Source organism: Hydra viridissima, unplaced genomic scaffold, assembly GCF_058129835.1.
Source record: "Hydra viridissima isolate aposymbiotic clone 2 unplaced genomic scaffold, HvirCarnegie_v1 scaffold_7, whole genome shotgun sequence".
NCBI lineage: Eukaryota > Metazoa > Cnidaria > Hydrozoa > Anthoathecata > Hydridae > Hydra > Hydra viridissima.
The window spans coordinates 11,754,069-11,773,023 of NW_028324306.1; the positions used below are offsets into that span (position 1 = coordinate 11,754,069).

The window sequence follows — 18,955 nt, forward strand, 5'->3', positions numbered from 1 at the left end:
ACATTTGATTTGGAAAGAGATCTTGGATTTGCATCCTCAAAAACCATGAAATGGAAAAATTTAGTGATTGCTGCTTCATCTAAAGCTAATAAAATGATTGGAGTGATGAGAAAATTTTTTACTAGATTTGATAACTTCAATTTGTTGAGAAATATTTATTTGAAATTTATAAGACGTCACTCAGAGTTTGCAGTTAGTGTATGGTCACCACAAGCTAAAAATGATTATTTTTTTAGAAAAATGACTCGACTGAAAAGTGAGCTGAGAAAATTAACGTAAGAAAAATACTACAACATTAAAAGAGACGGGAAAGAGGCGATTTGATTCAGCTTTAAAAGTTATTTAATTATTTAGAGCAAGCAAAGCACTAACAAAGTTCAGCTGGCAAAAGATTTTAAATTCAAAACCTTTAATAAGAGTACTTAATTTAGAGTTATAACCAATTTTACTCCATGGCACAATTTTTTATTTAACAGAGCATCAAATAACAGGAAAAATCTTCCTAATAACATAGATAATTCAGTTAATCTAAATGGATTCAAAGAAAAAAAAAGACTTATGGGTAGAGAAAAATTAAAACAAAGAATAGGCTATCAAAGTATGGAAACACACTCGCTGGATTTGCCAGTTTCAGCTTCTACCACTACAAAATAAACAAAATAACTTTTAAAATTAATTTTTGTTAAACATATCGTTTTTCTCTGCACTGCAATGAAGTATGAATGCATATCATTTGAATAGAATGACGTAACTGTCAATAAAGATACGCATTTGATACAAAATTAACACACAAATTTGATAAAACTTGTTAAACTTACATGGTTCGTCTGTGCTACTAGAATTTTAAAAACATTTATTTTTGTTAAAAAATAAGAATGTTTCATGAACTTAACTATACCTGTTAAAATCATAGCTTTCTACTAAAAAATACTATTGCTATGTTTTTGAGTGATGTTATAAAACAAAAATGTTAGAACGTTTCTCTTATTTCATTTAGTTTTCAGAATTCTCTATCAGAGTGTTTTAGCTCTCGCTTTTTTAAAGAGAAAATAATTTACGCATGTATAAACTTCTAATATAATTGCTTTTGATAAAGAGTTAGTTCTGACAAACGAACTCAAAGCTGTTGAAAATAGTTAACTCGTTTCCAACAAAAAAGACGTGTTTCGTTTGTTAAAAATTAATGCACAAATATTTATGTATTTTGCTTCATTTTCTACCTGGGAATAATATTAATAAAGTTAGAAAATAATGGTAATTATTTCTTAATATCTAATTTTATTTTAAGCTACCGAATGCCTTCTGAGTTGCGTAAATAAAAAACCGTTTCGGGTCTGGCTAACCAACCATGGTTACCTAAAATTGTCTAATACTATAAACACTATTTCAAGAACAGTAGAAAAACTCGCAAGCTAACAAAAAAAAAAAAAAAAAAAAATCAAGGGAAAAAAACACGTTCTAAAACATAAAATTTTCCTTCTTCCTTACTTTTCTTACTTGCTTTATAAGGTTTATACCTCGTTGCAATTTATCTTTAGCAGACACTTTCTATTTTACAGATTTGAGAACGAAAAACAAAAGTTACAAAAATTGAAGATATTTATTTACCAAAATAGCGTTTTACATTTTAAAAAACCAATGGTTTTTTTAAAAAAACGTTGAGTAGTGAACATTGAATCGAAATATATCCATTTTTTAATTTTTCACGTTCAATTTCTATTTCAAGTGCATCATGCATCATTTTGACATCCAATTCCTCGACATAAAGGGTTGACATTATCAATAAAATATATTCAGCCGATGATCCATTGAACGGAAAATCGTATGACTTTGTTTCAACTTTTTCAACTTCAAACCCACACTTCAATGCCAATTCGTAAAAGTTTTCAATGCTTTCATAAAAGAGATTTGCGTTAACTCTTGCTTTTACTTTCTCTGGCATCTTCGCCACAAGTTTTGCCATTGAAAGAGGTGTTTTAATAGAAGAATTAAAAATAAATTTTCCACCTGGTTTTAAACATTTGTAAACAGCGTCAAAAATTAGCTGCTTTTCTTCTCTAGGAATCCAGTGAACTACTGCATTGCTGATGACCACATCAACATCACTTGCATACCTCAAAAGATCCCTTCCACTAGCACAATAAAAGGATACAATGTTGCCCTCGTATTTTTTACGGGCAATTTCAATCCTTTCTTCAATTGGATCAATTCCTATCACTATTCCATTAGAATCAGTTAAGTTTCCTAATATTTTCGTATTTTTTCCTGTTCCACATCCGAGGTCAAGAAACTTCAATCCGCTTTTCTTTTCAATTCCCGATATCAAATCCAAAAACAATTTTTGTTGAAATTGGTCACTAAATTGATCATAGTATTTCGCCCCAAAAGCAGACATTTTCTCAAAATTTGATAATCGTATTCACCGTTTAGAAAGCAAGTGAATCAGCGAGGCAAGTGATAGTGAACCAGCGAGGTAATAAATCTAACTGGTTTTAAAAAAAACTTCAACAAATTTGTATTTTTTATACTTAGGAGCATTATTTAAAATTTAAAAAAAAAATAAAATTTTCAGAAATTCTCGATATAAAAAATTAAATAATAAATATTTACTTTTACGGCACAGTGTAGACTAGGCCTTTTACGTTAAAAATAAAATTTGTTACTATAAGTTTATTACTAGAATTATTTCATGTATCGCAACAATTAAGAACATAGTTATGTATTTACTAACACTAATAAATCAATTAAAAATGGTTACCTCATCCAAAAAAACAATAAACTACTTACTAAACAGTAGTATAATATTTACAGTTATGAACACCATGACAATTCCTATTTCAAATGTATAACAAGTTATGATATAAATCTTTAAAACTAAATTTAAAAACTGACTTACAGCTTATTTTTATAAAATATTTAAAAAGCAATCAAGAAAGAAATGCTCCTGTACTGATTAATGCTCGAAATAAAAGTGGCCAACTGTTTTTAAAAATTCATGTTGACCATGTAGGACTTTATCTACACAATTAACATTTCAAGCACATCCTATTTACATTTAAATGTTTTATTCTAATGGTCTAAGGTTGTCATAAAAACGAGTGACGCAAAAAAATGTTCACAAGAGAGATCACAAGTTGATCAAACTTCATCATTCGCCTACCCGGCCAAAAACCACAAAGCTGTTTTATCGTAACGGTCATAACCGAATTGATACTTTTCTTGTTTTCGCAGGGAATGGTTTTAAACTATTTTGCTTTTCATTTCACTTTTAGACAATCCAAGAAAACATTATAGAGCCGCACTTACGTCGCATCTAATTCAATTCAACTAAAGCCCTTCAGAAGAGTGCTATATTATTTTCAGAGAAGCTACAGCAAATGTGGCTTTGATTTGGATTTCTGTAACAGAATAAAACGAAAATCAGATTTTGATACAAGATACTGTTTTAAAAAAGTTTTCTTAACATCTTTTGGTTTTTGATTTGAGTTTTAACTACAAAAATACATGCGAGCAACTTGGTGATAAGAGAGGAGAACTTCTCCGGCTTAAATTATTTTTACGTCTCAGTATAAATAAATTGTCCTCCAAAATTAAGAAAACCCTAAAATGATATGTTTTCCTGAGAAACGGAAACGTTTAGATAACTATAAAACAGTTTTTAACTTCAAAATCTTTATTAGATAAAATACTTGCTAATAAATGTTGATTATTGTTTCTTCACACTTGTAATAAATGTTGCTAATAAAATACTTGGTAATAAATGTTGAATATTGTTTCGTTCACATTTGTATGACTGCTTTTTTTTTTAAATGAATACAAAACAGTATAAAAGTAGTAACATTTCAAAACAAAAGGGAACTTTTAGCTTAATACCTTTAAATTGTAAAAAACCACTGCAATTTAATCAAATTGTCCTACAATCAATGATGTCTTTCAAGCTTCTAGCAAACCAATTGGCGGGTGCATTTGTAATAATGGCTTTACGTGATCTTCAAGTGGGTTATGGGAAAATACGCATTTGCAATTACGATCTATTTAAAGATACTAATAAATGTCGAGTTTGTGAATTAAATATAAGAAGTTAACATTTTAATAGTTTCTTTGCAGCCAAATAATATATTTATAAGTTTGTAAAAAAAGTGAATTCATAAGTGTCTCTTGAAAGCTTATACTTCGCACAGTTCAAATCAAATTTGGGTTTTTAACAAAGGAAGATTTTTAAATAAATATAGTTTTACGTCTTTTGTGCATTTTAGTTATTAACAATAACACTTCGTATAATTTGTGAAATTTTGATAAAATTGGGTTTTCAAGCGATAAATCAAGCAGCATATAATTTGCAGGTGTAATGTTAAACGCCCTTTAAAAATTGGTTGCTAACAATCAAAAAAATAATTACATAGTCGGTAAGTGTGTCAACGCTGTCGGTACCATTCTGCTGCCATTCGTAGTTTACAAATCAAAAATCACGTCTATGTAAAGGCTAGTATGTAGGAAGACCACAAAACACCGTATTTTTAATATTCAAGTTTAGATGTTGTAAAGACAGTTTGGTGGTTTTCCAAATTATTTATACTAAAAATTCAATTGATTCTATGTATTTTCTTTGGTGGAATTGATTAAATTCTTAAATTTAGCGTTTAATCAACTTTTTCAAATATAGGGATTGACTTAATCTTGGACTGACACGTCACACATGCTACTTACGATGTTGCACGTATTTGGTTTGATAATAACGTTAAGCTGATATGTTTACTGGCTCCACATACTTCAATCGCTAGATGTAGGTGTATATTCTTACGTTAAACGAGCTTAGCGCAAATTATTTACAGAATTTTATGTTGCTGCAAATTCAGCAATTTAACAAAACAAAGTATCATTCAACTAAAAGCCGAACTTTTTAGAACTTTTACCTTCGGCGACGCGTTTACACAAATATAAATAATCGCTGAATTTCAAAACACTAGGTTGCTTTCACTTGAAATTTGCAGAATTGATCAATTAAAGTTACAAATTGCACAGACATTTTAAGTAACATCTCAGCCTGCTTCATTTTCTTTATCTGAGTCTGCTTCATCATCCTCATCCCAGCCTACATTATCATTTAAGTAAAAACGAAACTCTAATTTCAAAATTTAACAACAACACCAGTGACTCCTGCCAAATGTATGAAATGTTGTAACTCTTCAGAGAAAAAATTGGTCGACAATTTGAAACTAAGCAGAGATCTTAAGAAAGCGTGTACGAGTTTTATAAAATGCATAAAGATAATGGAAAAAATTTACTGCAGACCATTTTATGGCAGAATTTGTACCAAAATTAACTATTTATACTATAAAAAGACGTATAAAAAGCGGAGCTATCTATCAAAAAGCAACAGAAAGTGGTCGTAAGCCCAAAATAATAACCAAAAAGAATGTTAAGCGCTTGAACAAAATGTTTGACCATAAGGATGGAATTTCTCAAAGACAAGCAGCCTGAAAGTTCGATTGCAGCCAAGTTTACATAAGTAAAACGCTGGCAACAAAGACTGAGATCCTTCGAGAAAAAAAATAAAGATTCCAAGCCTTACCGACGCTCAGAAAACATACGCAAGAACTTTCTAAAGTTTCAAAATTTAGAAGGTTTATAGAACGTGGTAAAGTATGACCATGTTTGAAGGATAAATAATACAACAGTCTCAACCTGATTTATTTTACTTGTAACTTCTAAACAAATCTTTTTTTCTGAATTTTATTTTCAGGTGATTTAAACTTAACTCACAAAATTTTTAAATTGGTAACAAACACTCTGCAACAACGTGCTGCAACAGTGTTGATTTACAACGAAATAATAATTCAATTATTGCAACACGACATGAATTTTGTTGACAATGAAATCCAGCTTATTTCACTTTAGCTCATGATAGCATTAATGGTAACAAAAGATTTTACACAAGCAGTATAAATGACACTGCTCATTACTCTAAAACCGTGGTTGATTACTTTGAGAGAAAAAGGTTGACTTTTTTAAAAAAGAAGACAACCCAGCAAACTCCCCAGAATGTCGTTGAATAGAGAATTTTTGAGTATTCTTAAAGGACTGGTGTACAAGAACCATTATCAAGCTGAAAATTTAAATCAATTAAAAAAACAAATCTAAATAGAGTTTTTGTCTTCGTTTAAATTTAATCTTAATTTTGAAGTGAGTTATGACCCTTCAAACAACAGGGCAATTTAAATGTAGTCACCCGTTACAGGGCTATCCAACAACCCCATGAAACAACTGGCTTTAACACAATAGAATCTTGTTTTTATTTTCCTTTTTTTCAAACTAGCCTGTAGAACCCTTTTGGATTTCAGTTGTAAAGGGATGATTTTTTTCATGTATTGCTAAGTCATTTATTGTTTAAAAAAATTATTTGTAGAAAAAATTCCTGAAAAAGGTTTTTTTAAAATGTTTTTCTATCTGGAATATATGATTAAATCATGAATATTGTAACCGAAAATTGAAATGAAAAATTCTCTCACAGGCGCAAATCCCAGATTTCAAAACTACTTAAAATGATATCCCATGGGTATGTGTATCACCCCTTAAAAGGATTTCTTTCGGGTGTTTTTATCAACAACTCACCTCAAAATTTTTGAACAGGGTTCTTTGTTGGCTTTAAACGACTTTTCAAAAAACTCTCTGGTGATTTCAGCATCTGGATCATGTTTTTGAATTCTATTACATTTTATCCGATTTTTATAATGGAAATCTATTTCGCATAAAGTGAATCAAAAATTATGAAAATTTTACTTAATTAAAGGTAATTTAGAACGGTAATACAATATTTAGTTAAGTGTAATTTAGAACGGTAATATAATAATTAACAATTAAAACAATTGACTAACCCTTTATTTCTACTTTTTTTTTTTTTTTTTTTATCTTAATGTAAACAAACCGACACGCAAAGCGAGAAAATGAGGTAAAATATCTGTTTCGTCTTTTATAACTACAATTTACTTAAGAAATCTGCGACATTTCTGAAGTAATTTGTTCTCGGATTTGACTTATAGATGGCGAAACATGTTTGATTGTGCACTTATGTGTGAAGTAACTTCTGTTTACAATATGCAATTAGCATACCGTACTGCATAGAGGAATAGTAACATGGGATTCAGATGGGAGCAAACATCAGAGATTAAAACTGCTTAAAAATTTATTAAATTTTGTTCATTTCAGATATTTATGGAACTCGATGTACGCCACCGGTACTTCCTTCTTGAAAGTAGTTCTTACCGTACTTTTTATCATAATGTTGGTCCTAAAAAAAAAAAATTGCACAAAATTAAGGATAACTTTTATATTCCATATGTTTTTATTCTTTCACAAGTCTTTTTGTTAACATATCCGCAAGAAAGTCTGTGTTTTGTTGTACTGAAGTTTTACTTATTGCTTTAAGTAAAGTTCCGAAAAACAGAAGTTTAAAATTATCGTTGCGAACAATTAACTTTCGGTAAAATCGGAGTTAAAAACTCCGTTCCCGACGTGCACTATAATGTTTCTCTAACTCCGAATAGAGGCGAAAATAGATATGGAAGCTTAGCGTGAATCTGGGACATAATCATAATAAGTACTTATAAATATATACACAATAGAGCCTTTACTGAAAATTTTTAGTTAGTTACAAATGGCAAAGTTAATTGCTGTGTGTAGGGATGACGAATACCAGTTTGAACGCAGACAAATTCCACTTATGATTGAAGAGTCTTTGACGGTTAGCAAGCATACATATAAATTCTATAGCTATAATGATACTTATTAAATTATAAGTATAATTACTCGCAAATATTACAAGTTATATTTTTGAACTTGGGTTCATTTAAAGATATTAATACCTTATATAAAGTTTTGATGCTGCATTTAAATTTAGAAATAATCACAAATAAAGCTGTATTATCATAAGAAAGTGCACAGTAGTAACTTTATTCCTAAAAAAAAATGTAATTGAAAGAAGATACTTTTTGTATCTCGTATTAATTGTTTCTCATGGCGTTGAGAATTGATCTGAATTCAGTCAATATCTTCTTTAGAAGGTGATAAGAGTACTTTCAGTATATTTTAAAAAATCCATTTTATATGCACTTATTATTTTGGGGTGAAAATATACTTTTCATTATGTGTTTTTCATCTACTAATCTTAACAGTTTGTATTAACTAAATTATTTGATTCATTTTATACAATGTAGAGTGCTTTGTTGAGTAGTGAAGCTCTTAACACTTGAGTTTCACTCACAGTGTACCTGCACCTTGTAACTATTTCAAGTTAGTAGAATAACAAATAGGTTTGAAATATTTTTTACTTAAATGAAAACTTTCTGAGAATTTTTAGTGCACAACTAGTATGTATACATAAAGATATTAAAATTAAATTTGACAAATAATTATGTAGCATATAGTTCAATGTCATAGTCAATGCTAAATCAACCAAATATAGTTAATACTATACTAGGTGTATAAAAAAATATAGAAAGCAGTGACCCAAATACTAAAAAAGTATTTTCAGTTTAAAATAAAAACTTTTATTTTATTGAACAAAAAAATTGCTTTTATTTATTGTTCTTACAGCTGACATTTTCTGCAAGCATAAAGTATATGTTTATGTGTATATATGTATATGTTTTATAGTTCTATAGAAACTGGTGCTTAAATGTTTAGTTGTCTTTTCTAGATGGTTATGGAAATTCCAGAAACCATTATTTCTGCTGAGTATGTCAGTGCAGCTGATGTCGCACAGTTTTTTAAAGTAATTTATTCTTAAATTATTAATGCATTACTAATATTTAAATGAGTTTAAAGGTTCTTGCATTAAATGTTGCAGCAAAATATGTGTGATGTTCTATGTAATTTTAAAAGTTGTGTGATATTCTATACTGATTTTAAAGTTTCCTTTTATGTATTTCTGCTTCTAGAGACACAGTTGTTTAACACAAGTTGAGATGAATGAAGCTTTAATGGTAGGCCAAAAAGATTTAATTGCATTGTTGGCTGTATCAGTACCTTGTGTTGGTTGCAGGAGGAGGTTTGTAAATCTCTTTCATTTGTAAATTTTTTCTTTTTAAAAACTATTTCAATTATTGTTCTGAATTATATAATTATCTGTAGTGTTGAAAGACTCTACAATCAACTTTGGAAATCAAGGCAGCCTGCTATTGAGCCACTTGTCATTACAGCATCAGGAAGTAGGTGTTTACAGATTTTCATTAATATAGTATTGTTTTTTTTTTTTTTATATCACACTTGTATACTTTATACTAAATAGTATTAGCATATACACTTGACAATCCTAATTTTTAAAAAAAATTGCTTAAGCTTTTGGTTAAATACCTGCCACTGGGAAGTTATCCTGGTACTATTTTAAAGATTTCTTTTTTTTTTTCTTTTAGTTTTAACTTTAACAGAAGGTTTCCTAATTGATGCTAAATTAATATATGCGTTGTTCTACATACATGGGTGACTTACATTATTGATTATATACAACTATTGATTATCAAGTTGATCTGCGTTTATATCTTAAGATAAATAACTAGTGAACATGGAGGATTAACTTATGTTTTCTTTTTCAAACTAGATCACATTTGAATGATGTTGTGGATACCATTCCAAAAAGTCGTCGTAACAGACGTTGTATACTGCATTCATTGGAAACACATAAAACTAGAGCTTCAGGGTAAAGTTTTGTTTTGGTTAGTGATATAAAGTATGTTAGACCTAAGCTTTACAAAGAATTGTTTTTGTAAACAGTGGCCTAAATACTTATCTGTTGTTCATATTATCATATTTGGTATTATGTAAATCTTATTAAATTTTTTAAGAAGTTGGATAGATGTTTGGGATTTACTTTCGCAGGAATGCCGTGATGAGGTAAGAAAGCACTTCTATGTTTTTAGTTTAAATTCTTTATGCTATAAAACCCTCACTAACACAGGAAAATTCAATAAATATATATTTTTTTCATATCTTTTTCTCTCAGAATTAGGTAAAGTCTTTTGATCTAATTTGATAAAAGTATTAATATTGTACATGCAGGGGTACAAGTCTAGACCTTTAGCTGTTTAGAATAAATCAAAAAAAATTCTCTTTTGATTGTAAGAAGATGAAAATGTTAATCTGTTAAAAATATACTTCAGTTTATACACTTTTTAAAAAAACATTTAACTACTCTTTCTAGTTAAAAACAGGAAGCCTATTAAATTTATACACCATTAAATTTATTTACCTTGTTTGAATTATTGCATTTTCATAGTTATTCATGACAAATATGCTAAATGTGCTATGCTTACTTATACTGTTATGATTTAGGTTGTTCTTATTGATGCTGATTCTTTATTGGATACACTGGATAATTACCTTCGGAAGCACAGGTCTTTTTTAAAGCAATTTAAATATGATATGTTACACATAATTGATATTTCTGAATAATAAACCTTGAAAACCTTAATCTATTACTAATCATTTCATGAAGCTGTAGAGCAGAGAAGCCTTAATTTTTTGGGGGTTTTGTTTTTAGAAGAATTTTATATACAGATCATTTAAGGAAATAGATCTTTTCTGTATTGTTTGTGTTCTCATCATTTTCTTTTTGTACAAATAATTAAAATTCTACCCAAAATAGATTTATAACAATATTTTTTTAATTAGAGTTTGCTCCTAAAAACTGATTGTAGCTTTCTCAATTTCTTCCTTTATATACAATTTTTTTTATTTATTTATTCATTTTTATATGTTATCCACATGGGTATACAATAAGGTATGTGTGATTAAAAATTCTAATATTTGCTTCCACATTAGATGTCTAATGTTTTTGGATATTGAGAATTGGTTTCTGGTATTTTTTTGTGTGTAAATATTAGTAGGTTTACTTACTGACCAACCTCTGTACTGAACCTTAGTTGATTCCTTTTGAACAACTAAATGTAGACTTGTTATAGCTTAGATGACAGGGACTTTTTTGGACCTCAAAGAGGTTACCCACATGGCAGATGCCCACTCAGCTTAATGTTAAAAGTTAATTTCTTTTAGAAATAGAAGATGCCCTTGTGCTAATTAATGATTATAAATCAAATAATATAATTTTGCTTATCTGAAAGACAAAACCACAATATTCTAAAAATTGGAAACAGTGACGTTTATTGTAAAAGCAATATTTAAAAAAATTTACTAAGCTTTTTTAACTTTTCATTAAAAGTTCCTTAAAAACAAAAATAGTCATCTGTAGAAAATAAACATCAACCAAATTGACTTTCAATTTGTTTGAAATGTAATTGGAATATAAAAAAAGAGAATATGCTTAGTAATCTTTTCTATTTCTTTCTGTTCTACAGAAAATTTTCTATTAGTGGAAAGCTGTCATTATATACCATTATAAACAACATTTTTAGTAAAAGAGGTTGACCTAAAGAGAGTTTTTAGTAAAAGAGGTTGACTTAAAGAGGTTTTATCTACCAGTTACATTCTAGTTATATGTCATTATCTTTATGGCCACATGTGAATTCTCATCTTTGTTGCCTTTTCTTTTAAAATTTTTTTCTTTTAAAAAAATTTTAAAAGAAAAGGCAACAACGAAGATGAGAATTCGCATGGGGCAAATTTAATTGATTTTTATCTCTGATTGATTGAACCTGAAAATTTCACCATTAATGTAGCTCTACTCATTAAATTTTTAAATAATTTTTTTAAAATAGATACTTACAAGCTTTTAAAATTGTATCAAAAGCTTGCATTTAAAAAGTATACAAATTTTTCATCTAAGTTTACTTTAAATAGTTTAAGTGCTGAATTATTTTGTTTTGCATATGTATGGATATGTTTTGTATAAAATGGATGCATATATACATATGTAAAAATATAATTAGTATAAGCATAAACTAGTTTGTTGTTTTAAATATATACCAATCATAATTCTTTCATGCTTTAGGTTCTGCTCAGAATGCAAATCTAAAGTATTAAAAGCTTACAGTATATTGTCAGGTGATATAGATGGAGATTCAGAAAAAGGGTAAGTTTATCATTATATTTCATTAAGTAAATGAAGTTTAGAGCAATCTTTATAGAAAAATTTCATTCCATGACATATTTCTTAATAGCTCTATAGATTAGAGCACTTTTGTTATGAAAAAGTTTTGGTTTTAGAAAATCATTTTAAAAAATTGAAGTCACATTATTTGTCCCTTTATCTAATTTAGTATGATTTGTTAACAACTGTGCTTAAATGTCAAAAATGAAATAAATTATTGTCCCTTTATCTAATTTAGTATGATTTGTTAACAACTGTGCTTAAATGTCAAAAATGAAATAAATTTTTGTCCCTTTATCTAATTTAGTATGATTTGTTAACAACTGTGCTTAAATGTCAAAAATGAAATAAATTTTAATCTCTAGCTACTGTGCTGCATTGTATGAAGGTTTAAAAAGTTGCCCAAAAGAGCGTCACATTCATGTAGTATGTGACACAGATTTTATAGCACATTTGATTGGTAGGGCTGAGCCAGAATTAGCTGGTGGCAGAAGGGAAAGACATGCAAGAACAATTGATATCGCTCAAGAGGAGGTAAGAAATTATTGATTTGATTTATATTCATACAGCAATATCAAAGTTCATTTCATTGAATCATCTGTTTTAAGGCATCACCATCATTCTCATTCTTTTATAATTTTTTTTCTGTACCAGGATGAACCTTTCTCAAAATATCCTAATTTGTGCTTTCTGTTTTGCGTTTTAATTAGCTTTTCAAGATTCTAATTTTTTCAGTTTTTATGGTTTTATTTTTAAGTATTGATAAAGATATAATAACAAATTAATGCCTTAACATATTTTAGAAGATTTTTCCTCATAATAATTGTTTGCTAAACTAAAAATGATCTTCAGAATATTACACTCAAAATTCTCAAAAAGATATTGAGCTTTAAGAACTGTGAGTTAAAAGACAAAAGCACTTTTATTACAGAACTAACCATCAGCAACTTTTGGACACAGAGAACTCTTGGAAAACCACCAAAACTATTTCATATTGTAAACTATTCACCAAATCATATATAAAAAGCTTTTCTTTGAAGAAAATCTTCAAGTCAATAAAAGAAAATGTGGATGCTCAAGAGAAGGAGCTGTAATGTTAATGTTTTATTGTGATATTCTTTTTCAAGGCATAATTTGTAACATTGTTTCCAATTTTAATAACCTACTTATGAAGAAAAGCCTACATACCACAAGATCTAAAGTAACTTGCTGAAATTCTCTTGTACCTCATTAAAGGCCTGATTGCTTTTATCTTTTTTGATGAAAGAATACAAAACCAAAATGATTTAAGCTGAAAAAAAATAAAAATAATTAAATGAAAACCTTCCAAAATAACTCACAGTCAATTAGGAGAGCATCTTGAAAAAGTATTTTTAAGTATATTTAGACCATTATAAGTATATTTAGACCACTTTGTTAGCCAACACAAAAGTTTTTTTTGACATAAAAGTTGCATGAAAAAAGCTAAAGAGAGATGTTAAGTTCTTGATTGAAATCACTTTTATTATTCAATTGAATTTACATAGCCTCATGCATCTTAAAAGGTTCTATTATATCTTTGCAGTTGGATGTTGGAAGGTTTGTAAAAAATCATAGTAGTAACTTCTTCATCAAAAAAATAAACTCACACAAAGGGATTATCTGAGATAAAATATATTAGATTCTGGTTGCCAAATCTGGTGAATACAGTGGATATTAACCAAATTTTACTTATTGACTTTTGTCATTGTCTGTCATGAATGAAATCTTCCAAGATGAAACTATGGGAATTGTAATTACAAATTATTTTGAGGTGTTAATGTATGTAAGGTGTTAAAGTATGTAAGGTGTTTATGAATAATATTTTAAGGTGTTAATAATGTGACACAATTGTAAAGTTATATAAAGTTATCGCTAGTGGATCTTCACCTACAGTATTATGTATTTGTTCAATTATTTGTGATGTTATTGCAGTTTTTGAATATCCACTACTTGAATCAACTTCTAGGCTTGTACAACTACATTTATTTCTATAGTCCAAAATGAAGGAGCAGATTTATTTTATTATTTTATCCTATTTACATGACTGTCAGTAAATAAATCAGCCAATAAACCTTCCAGATAAAGAATTTGATCACTGCATATTATTTGTCTTTTGCCATGTTTATAATTTTGCTGGGAAGTAAATAGTTTGTTCTTATAAAAGATAAAAAATTTAAATTGTGTAGTAAATTTGTGTCTTAACTTCTTTATTTTTCACTCTCAAAACTCTTCACACAATTTGCATAAGTTCATATATATGTTCATAAGTTCATGCATATGTTATATACTCTCTCAGGAAATTCACTAAGTTAAATAAGCTTTTGTCTTCTGTAGCAATTAAATTCCTGTTGCATTTAAATGAGTTATCTTGTATTTTAAGATTAAAAAACCTAATGTCTCAAAATTTAACTAAATTTTGAGAATAAGGATTTTTTCAACATTGAGACAATATTGGTAGTTGCTCAAATTATATTTTCCTTTTTTAGACTATACAGAACAGACCTACATAAAAATTGCAATTTTATGGATTTCCTCACCATAAATTGTTAAAATTTAACATTAATGAGTATTAGAACTAAAATTTTTCATTGTGGGTTTTAAGATTATTTTTCTAAAATAATTCCACATGCTAAAATGTCTTCAAGTTAATAGGTTTCCAAAAAATTGGCAGATTTCCAAAATGGTTTTTATAATCTCATCTGCTCCTACCACATTAATCTCACCTTTCTAAAAATCTTGTTACAAATTTTAATGTTGATAAAATTTATTATTAAATTGTTAAAACTTCATAGCAGAATTGGAGAAAATAAGGTGTAACTAAGTGTAATTAGCTTAACAAGAAGTACACGTTTACCTGCCATAAAAATACAACATTTTTGTTTTAAACTATTTTGCAATAGTATACAAAATTGAATAAAGTTACATTTTGCTGGAAGATTTGTTTGAGCAAAATTGTATTTAAATCTATCATCTATATTTTGACCTTTGTTAAAACAAAATTATTAGGTTCTAACTTGTCTTGGGATACATTTATGGGAAAGATTGCATAGATTGTGGCAAAAGCTGCGAGCTGAAGAACAGACATGGCAAATGCTTTTTTACTTAGGAGTGGAAGCACTGCGCAAAAGTTTTGAGGTATTATTTAAATTTTATTGATAACTCCTGTATTATTTATTTATTAATTTTTTTACTTTTTTTAAATTTATTTTTTTTTTTATTTAAAAGGTTTTCTGAAAGGTTTGGTGAAAAAAAAAGTTACTTTTTTAAAACAAGTTATTTGGATTCTTTGGAAAATTTAGTCATACACTTTCATATAATACAAGTGTTTTTGAAGCTGTAAGGTAGTCATGAAAAGATTTTAATATAATACAAGTGTTTTTGAAGCTGTAAGGTAGCCATGAAAAGATTTTTTTTTTTTAGTTGTATAGCAATTATTGATTGAAAGGAAATCGACCTTAAGTCCAAGAAAACTTTTTTAACCAAGATGCAGCTGTTATTTACAACAGTCATTTTTTAGTTACTTATTGGATTTTTTTCTGATTGCTTAAAAATGAGTTAAAGTAAAAATTATGAAATAAATTTTCATTTTAAATTAAAATAACACATGAGAGCAAATTAAATATACAATATTAGTAACATATCCTGATATGTATAATAGATCATTACATGTAATAGATCATGTGCAGGAGTGGACAGGTTTATGTTTTTTAAAAAAAATTGGTTTTTGGTTTTTATTTTTAGAGAACCTGATATGATAATATGTTTGTAAGGTTAGTCATTTCCTTGTGGTTTTACTGACTAGTACATTTGGTAGGAACTCTGTAATTTATTACAGAGATTTGTCTGATGTTTAACAGTGTAATTGATCATGTTTGTAACCAATACATTCACAGGTTTACTCTTTGGGATCAACCAGTTGTTTAAATCTAACAAATGGCTTAAAAGTTGTATTTGTTTTTATTGATTGAACTGTTACAAAATTTTGTAATGGACATAAGAGGGTGCACACTAAATTTTCATAGTGCAGCGATACTGAATGGATAGCAAACTTAACTGGTCCATTTTACAGCAGTAATTACAATTGCACTTGTTTTTTATCTGGTTTAATGAACAGTTGCATTAAACCAGATAAATAAAAAGTTTTTGTTTAAATGATGATCCAACAAACGTTAAAAAAAGTAACGTCCTAAATAAACACACTAACAACCTTGTAACTCTGAAAAAACTTTATAAGGATTCTAAACAAATTATTTTTCAATAAATGATTTTTTTTTTTTTTTTTTTTTTTACCAAACCGCTCTTTTAAAGAAAAAGAACTTTAAATTTTTTTATTGGTATTTTTTTAAATGAAGACTGCAGTTGAAGAAAAGCAGGGTGTATCGCAACTGGAGCTTGTTGTTGAAGAAATATCTGAAGCTGAACGAGCTAAAGAGCAACGCAAAGAAAACAAAAGAATGAAGAAAAAAAAGAGAAAAGAGAACAAAGCAAAACTAAACGAGGATAAGCTTCATGAACTGCAAGAGGAAGAAAAGCAATCGATTATAGATGATGATGAAGTAAGCGAAAACGATGATAAGATATGTAACGGTGGTGACTGCTCTGAATCATTAGATGGAAGCGAAAAATCAAGTTGCGGATCACAAGTAAGTCCCCGCAAGACTGACGAAGAAGATGAGAGCATACCAGAAAATAAATCACCTCCATCCTCACCGTGTCATAATTCAAATAATACTGACTGTTCAAATTTTTCTAAATCTCATTCTGTGGTATTCGATGCAGCTACATGTAGCCCAACAAAATGCCTACCAAAAGACCCTTTAAGTTTTATTGAAGTTTCTAAAGTGCATAAATGCAATTCTATCGATGTTAACAAATCTGAAAAATCAAATTATTCAAATATTTTTTCTAATTGCAATCATTCAACTTGTACTGACCGTGATCATATTGAAAATAAATTGAAAACTGTATGCAAATGTGATAATGAAAATCCTCTAGCAAAACGTAATGGCTATACTCATCACCAAGATTATAAAGAAAACGAGCACAGGTTATACAGTAAGCGTAATGGTTATAGCTGCAGAGGAAATAATTCTAATATTGGCCCAAGATTTAGTAAGTGTGATGATTTAAGTCGTTTAAAAGCAGATTCCTATAATGGAAACGTTTACGATAAATGTTACTCGTTTAATAATACAGCTGTTAACGGACGTGGTAGAGGGAAGCGCAAGGGCTTAAAGGTACACTACGGAGAAGTCTTTATTTTGAAAATATCTTTTTTGTTGTTGTTTTTTTTTAAGTCTTAGTATAAAATCTTAATACTTTCGATCATAGGAGGCTTCCCTATCTGATCATTGTAATAATTATTGTAAACACCAACACATGAAAGGTAACGATTATCACGCTACATTAAAGAGTGATGGGTTCTCTAATAATCCTGACTCGTTTCATAATCCAGTCGTTGAGGATGAAGGAGAGTTGCGCCTATTAAAGATGATGGGATGGAACTCAGAGGTATATTCTTTTACACATTCTTTTAATATCTATAAATGTAGGAACTCAGCGCAAAGACTTCTATTTGCTTAAAGTTAACTTTTTAATTCTGAATTATGATAAACCGCTCATGAAATATAGATCAACATTTACTTTATTGTTGTGCCAACACTGTGTAGTTTAAAATTGGATATACTTAACAAAGTATCCTCTTTTTTTATTATTTTACTTTTAAAGGACTCCACTGGTATTTCTGAAAAAGACATTCAGGATTTTGTGGCAAATCGATCTGAGTTGCAAACGCGTAGACAGGAGCTACGCGACCATTTGCGTGATCAGTTTCATAAACTCTCAATAAAATCTATGCACACTATTCCCGTGTCTATCAACGGCGTTCAACACCTGATATAAAATAATTCACAATTTTTTTTATAGTTTGCTTGTATATTTTTTTTTTTTTTTTTTTAACGTAACGCCAATGCATGTGATAAACGGAATACCGATTCTACAAGAGTTATTTAAGACAAGCTTTAACGCTTCTTTGCTTTTCCTTATATTCATTTTCTCTCTTTTGCTTCATTCTCTAATTTTTTAGCTAATTTATAGAGCCCACTGAAATTTCACATAGAAGCTCAAAAGTCAGGATTTTTCTGAAAACTTTGTATCGCGTGAAATCGCATCGGTTCTATTCTTTCTCGCGTTGCGAAGCTGATTTTTTTATTTACATTTGAAATGGAATAAATGATTAAATAGAATGTCAATTTGTGTATACAAGTCAAATTTTAGTGGAATCTATTTCGCTTTTCTTTTTCATTTTGTCTTAAATATTTTTTTGATTACAGCTTTTTTCTGCATTTCACACCAAATGCTTCGCTATAACTTATGTTATTCCAAATTATCTTCATTCTTTCAATACAACATAACTTAGCGAAAGTCCTGATTGAGGAATATATGAATACTTCGATATGGAAAAACTGCAATTTTACACAATTTTGCATATAATTTTTCCCATAAATGTTATTGGAAAATATCAATAGTGATATTTAATAGACAGAAAAACAGTAAGTTGGTCCAGCGTCGTGCGGCATACTTAAAAATAAATTAAGATATTTTAACAAAAAAAAGCTGAACAAAAGCACAATCAAAAAGGACAAACTTCTGAAGTTTATTAAAATAGAAGTATTAATGCAGTTTTAAAACAGCAAAAGTTTTGTGATATTTATACGCAAGCATTTTTACAATCGAAAAATAAATTTAACTGACTTAAATTGCAAAACGCTATTGCGTAATGTTTTCGACGGTTGAAACAAAAATTATAAGAGGTATGCAACGTTGTTATCACAAACTTTTTTAGAATTTCGTATGATAAATTATTGTAAATTCGATTATTTTAGAAGACTGATA

At 28.6% G+C, this 18,955-nt stretch overlaps 1 protein-coding gene across 1 annotated transcript; it reads left to right on the top strand.

Annotated features, from left to right (window-relative positions):
- The first annotated feature begins 7,524 nt into the window (after window positions 1-7,524).
- Window positions 7,525-18,364, top strand: LOC149886140 (uncharacterized). The gene is made up of 14 exons (XM_090092117.1): window positions 7,525-7,741; window positions 8,696-8,770; window positions 8,937-9,046; window positions 9,130-9,206; window positions 9,411-9,477; window positions 9,596-9,694; window positions 9,840-9,888; window positions 10,327-10,388; window positions 11,942-12,022; window positions 12,406-12,574; window positions 15,068-15,196; window positions 16,414-17,298; window positions 17,393-17,572; window positions 17,789-18,364. Exons 1-14 carry the CDS (start codon window positions 7,655-7,657, stop codon window positions 17,960-17,962), a joined length of 2,244 nt encoding a protein of 747 aa, XP_089948243.1. The 5' UTR covers window positions 7,525-7,654; the 3' UTR covers window positions 17,963-18,364.
- Window positions 18,365-18,955: the final 591 nt, after the last annotated feature.

Bases quoted from the DNA above. Each gene is read 5' to 3' on its own strand.
- LOC149886140 (XM_090092117.1), top strand. From the start codon at position 7,655: ATGGCAAAGTTAATTGCTGTGTGTAGGGATGACGAATACCAGTTTGAA. The intron at 9,889-10,326 runs GTAAGAAAGCAC...GTTATGATTTAG, and splicing joins CGCAGGAATGCCGTGATGAG to GTTGTTCTTATTGATGCTGA. The intron at 17,299-17,392 runs GTACACTACGGA...TTTCGATCATAG, and splicing joins GGAAGCGCAAGGGCTTAAAG to GAGGCTTCCCTATCTGATCA.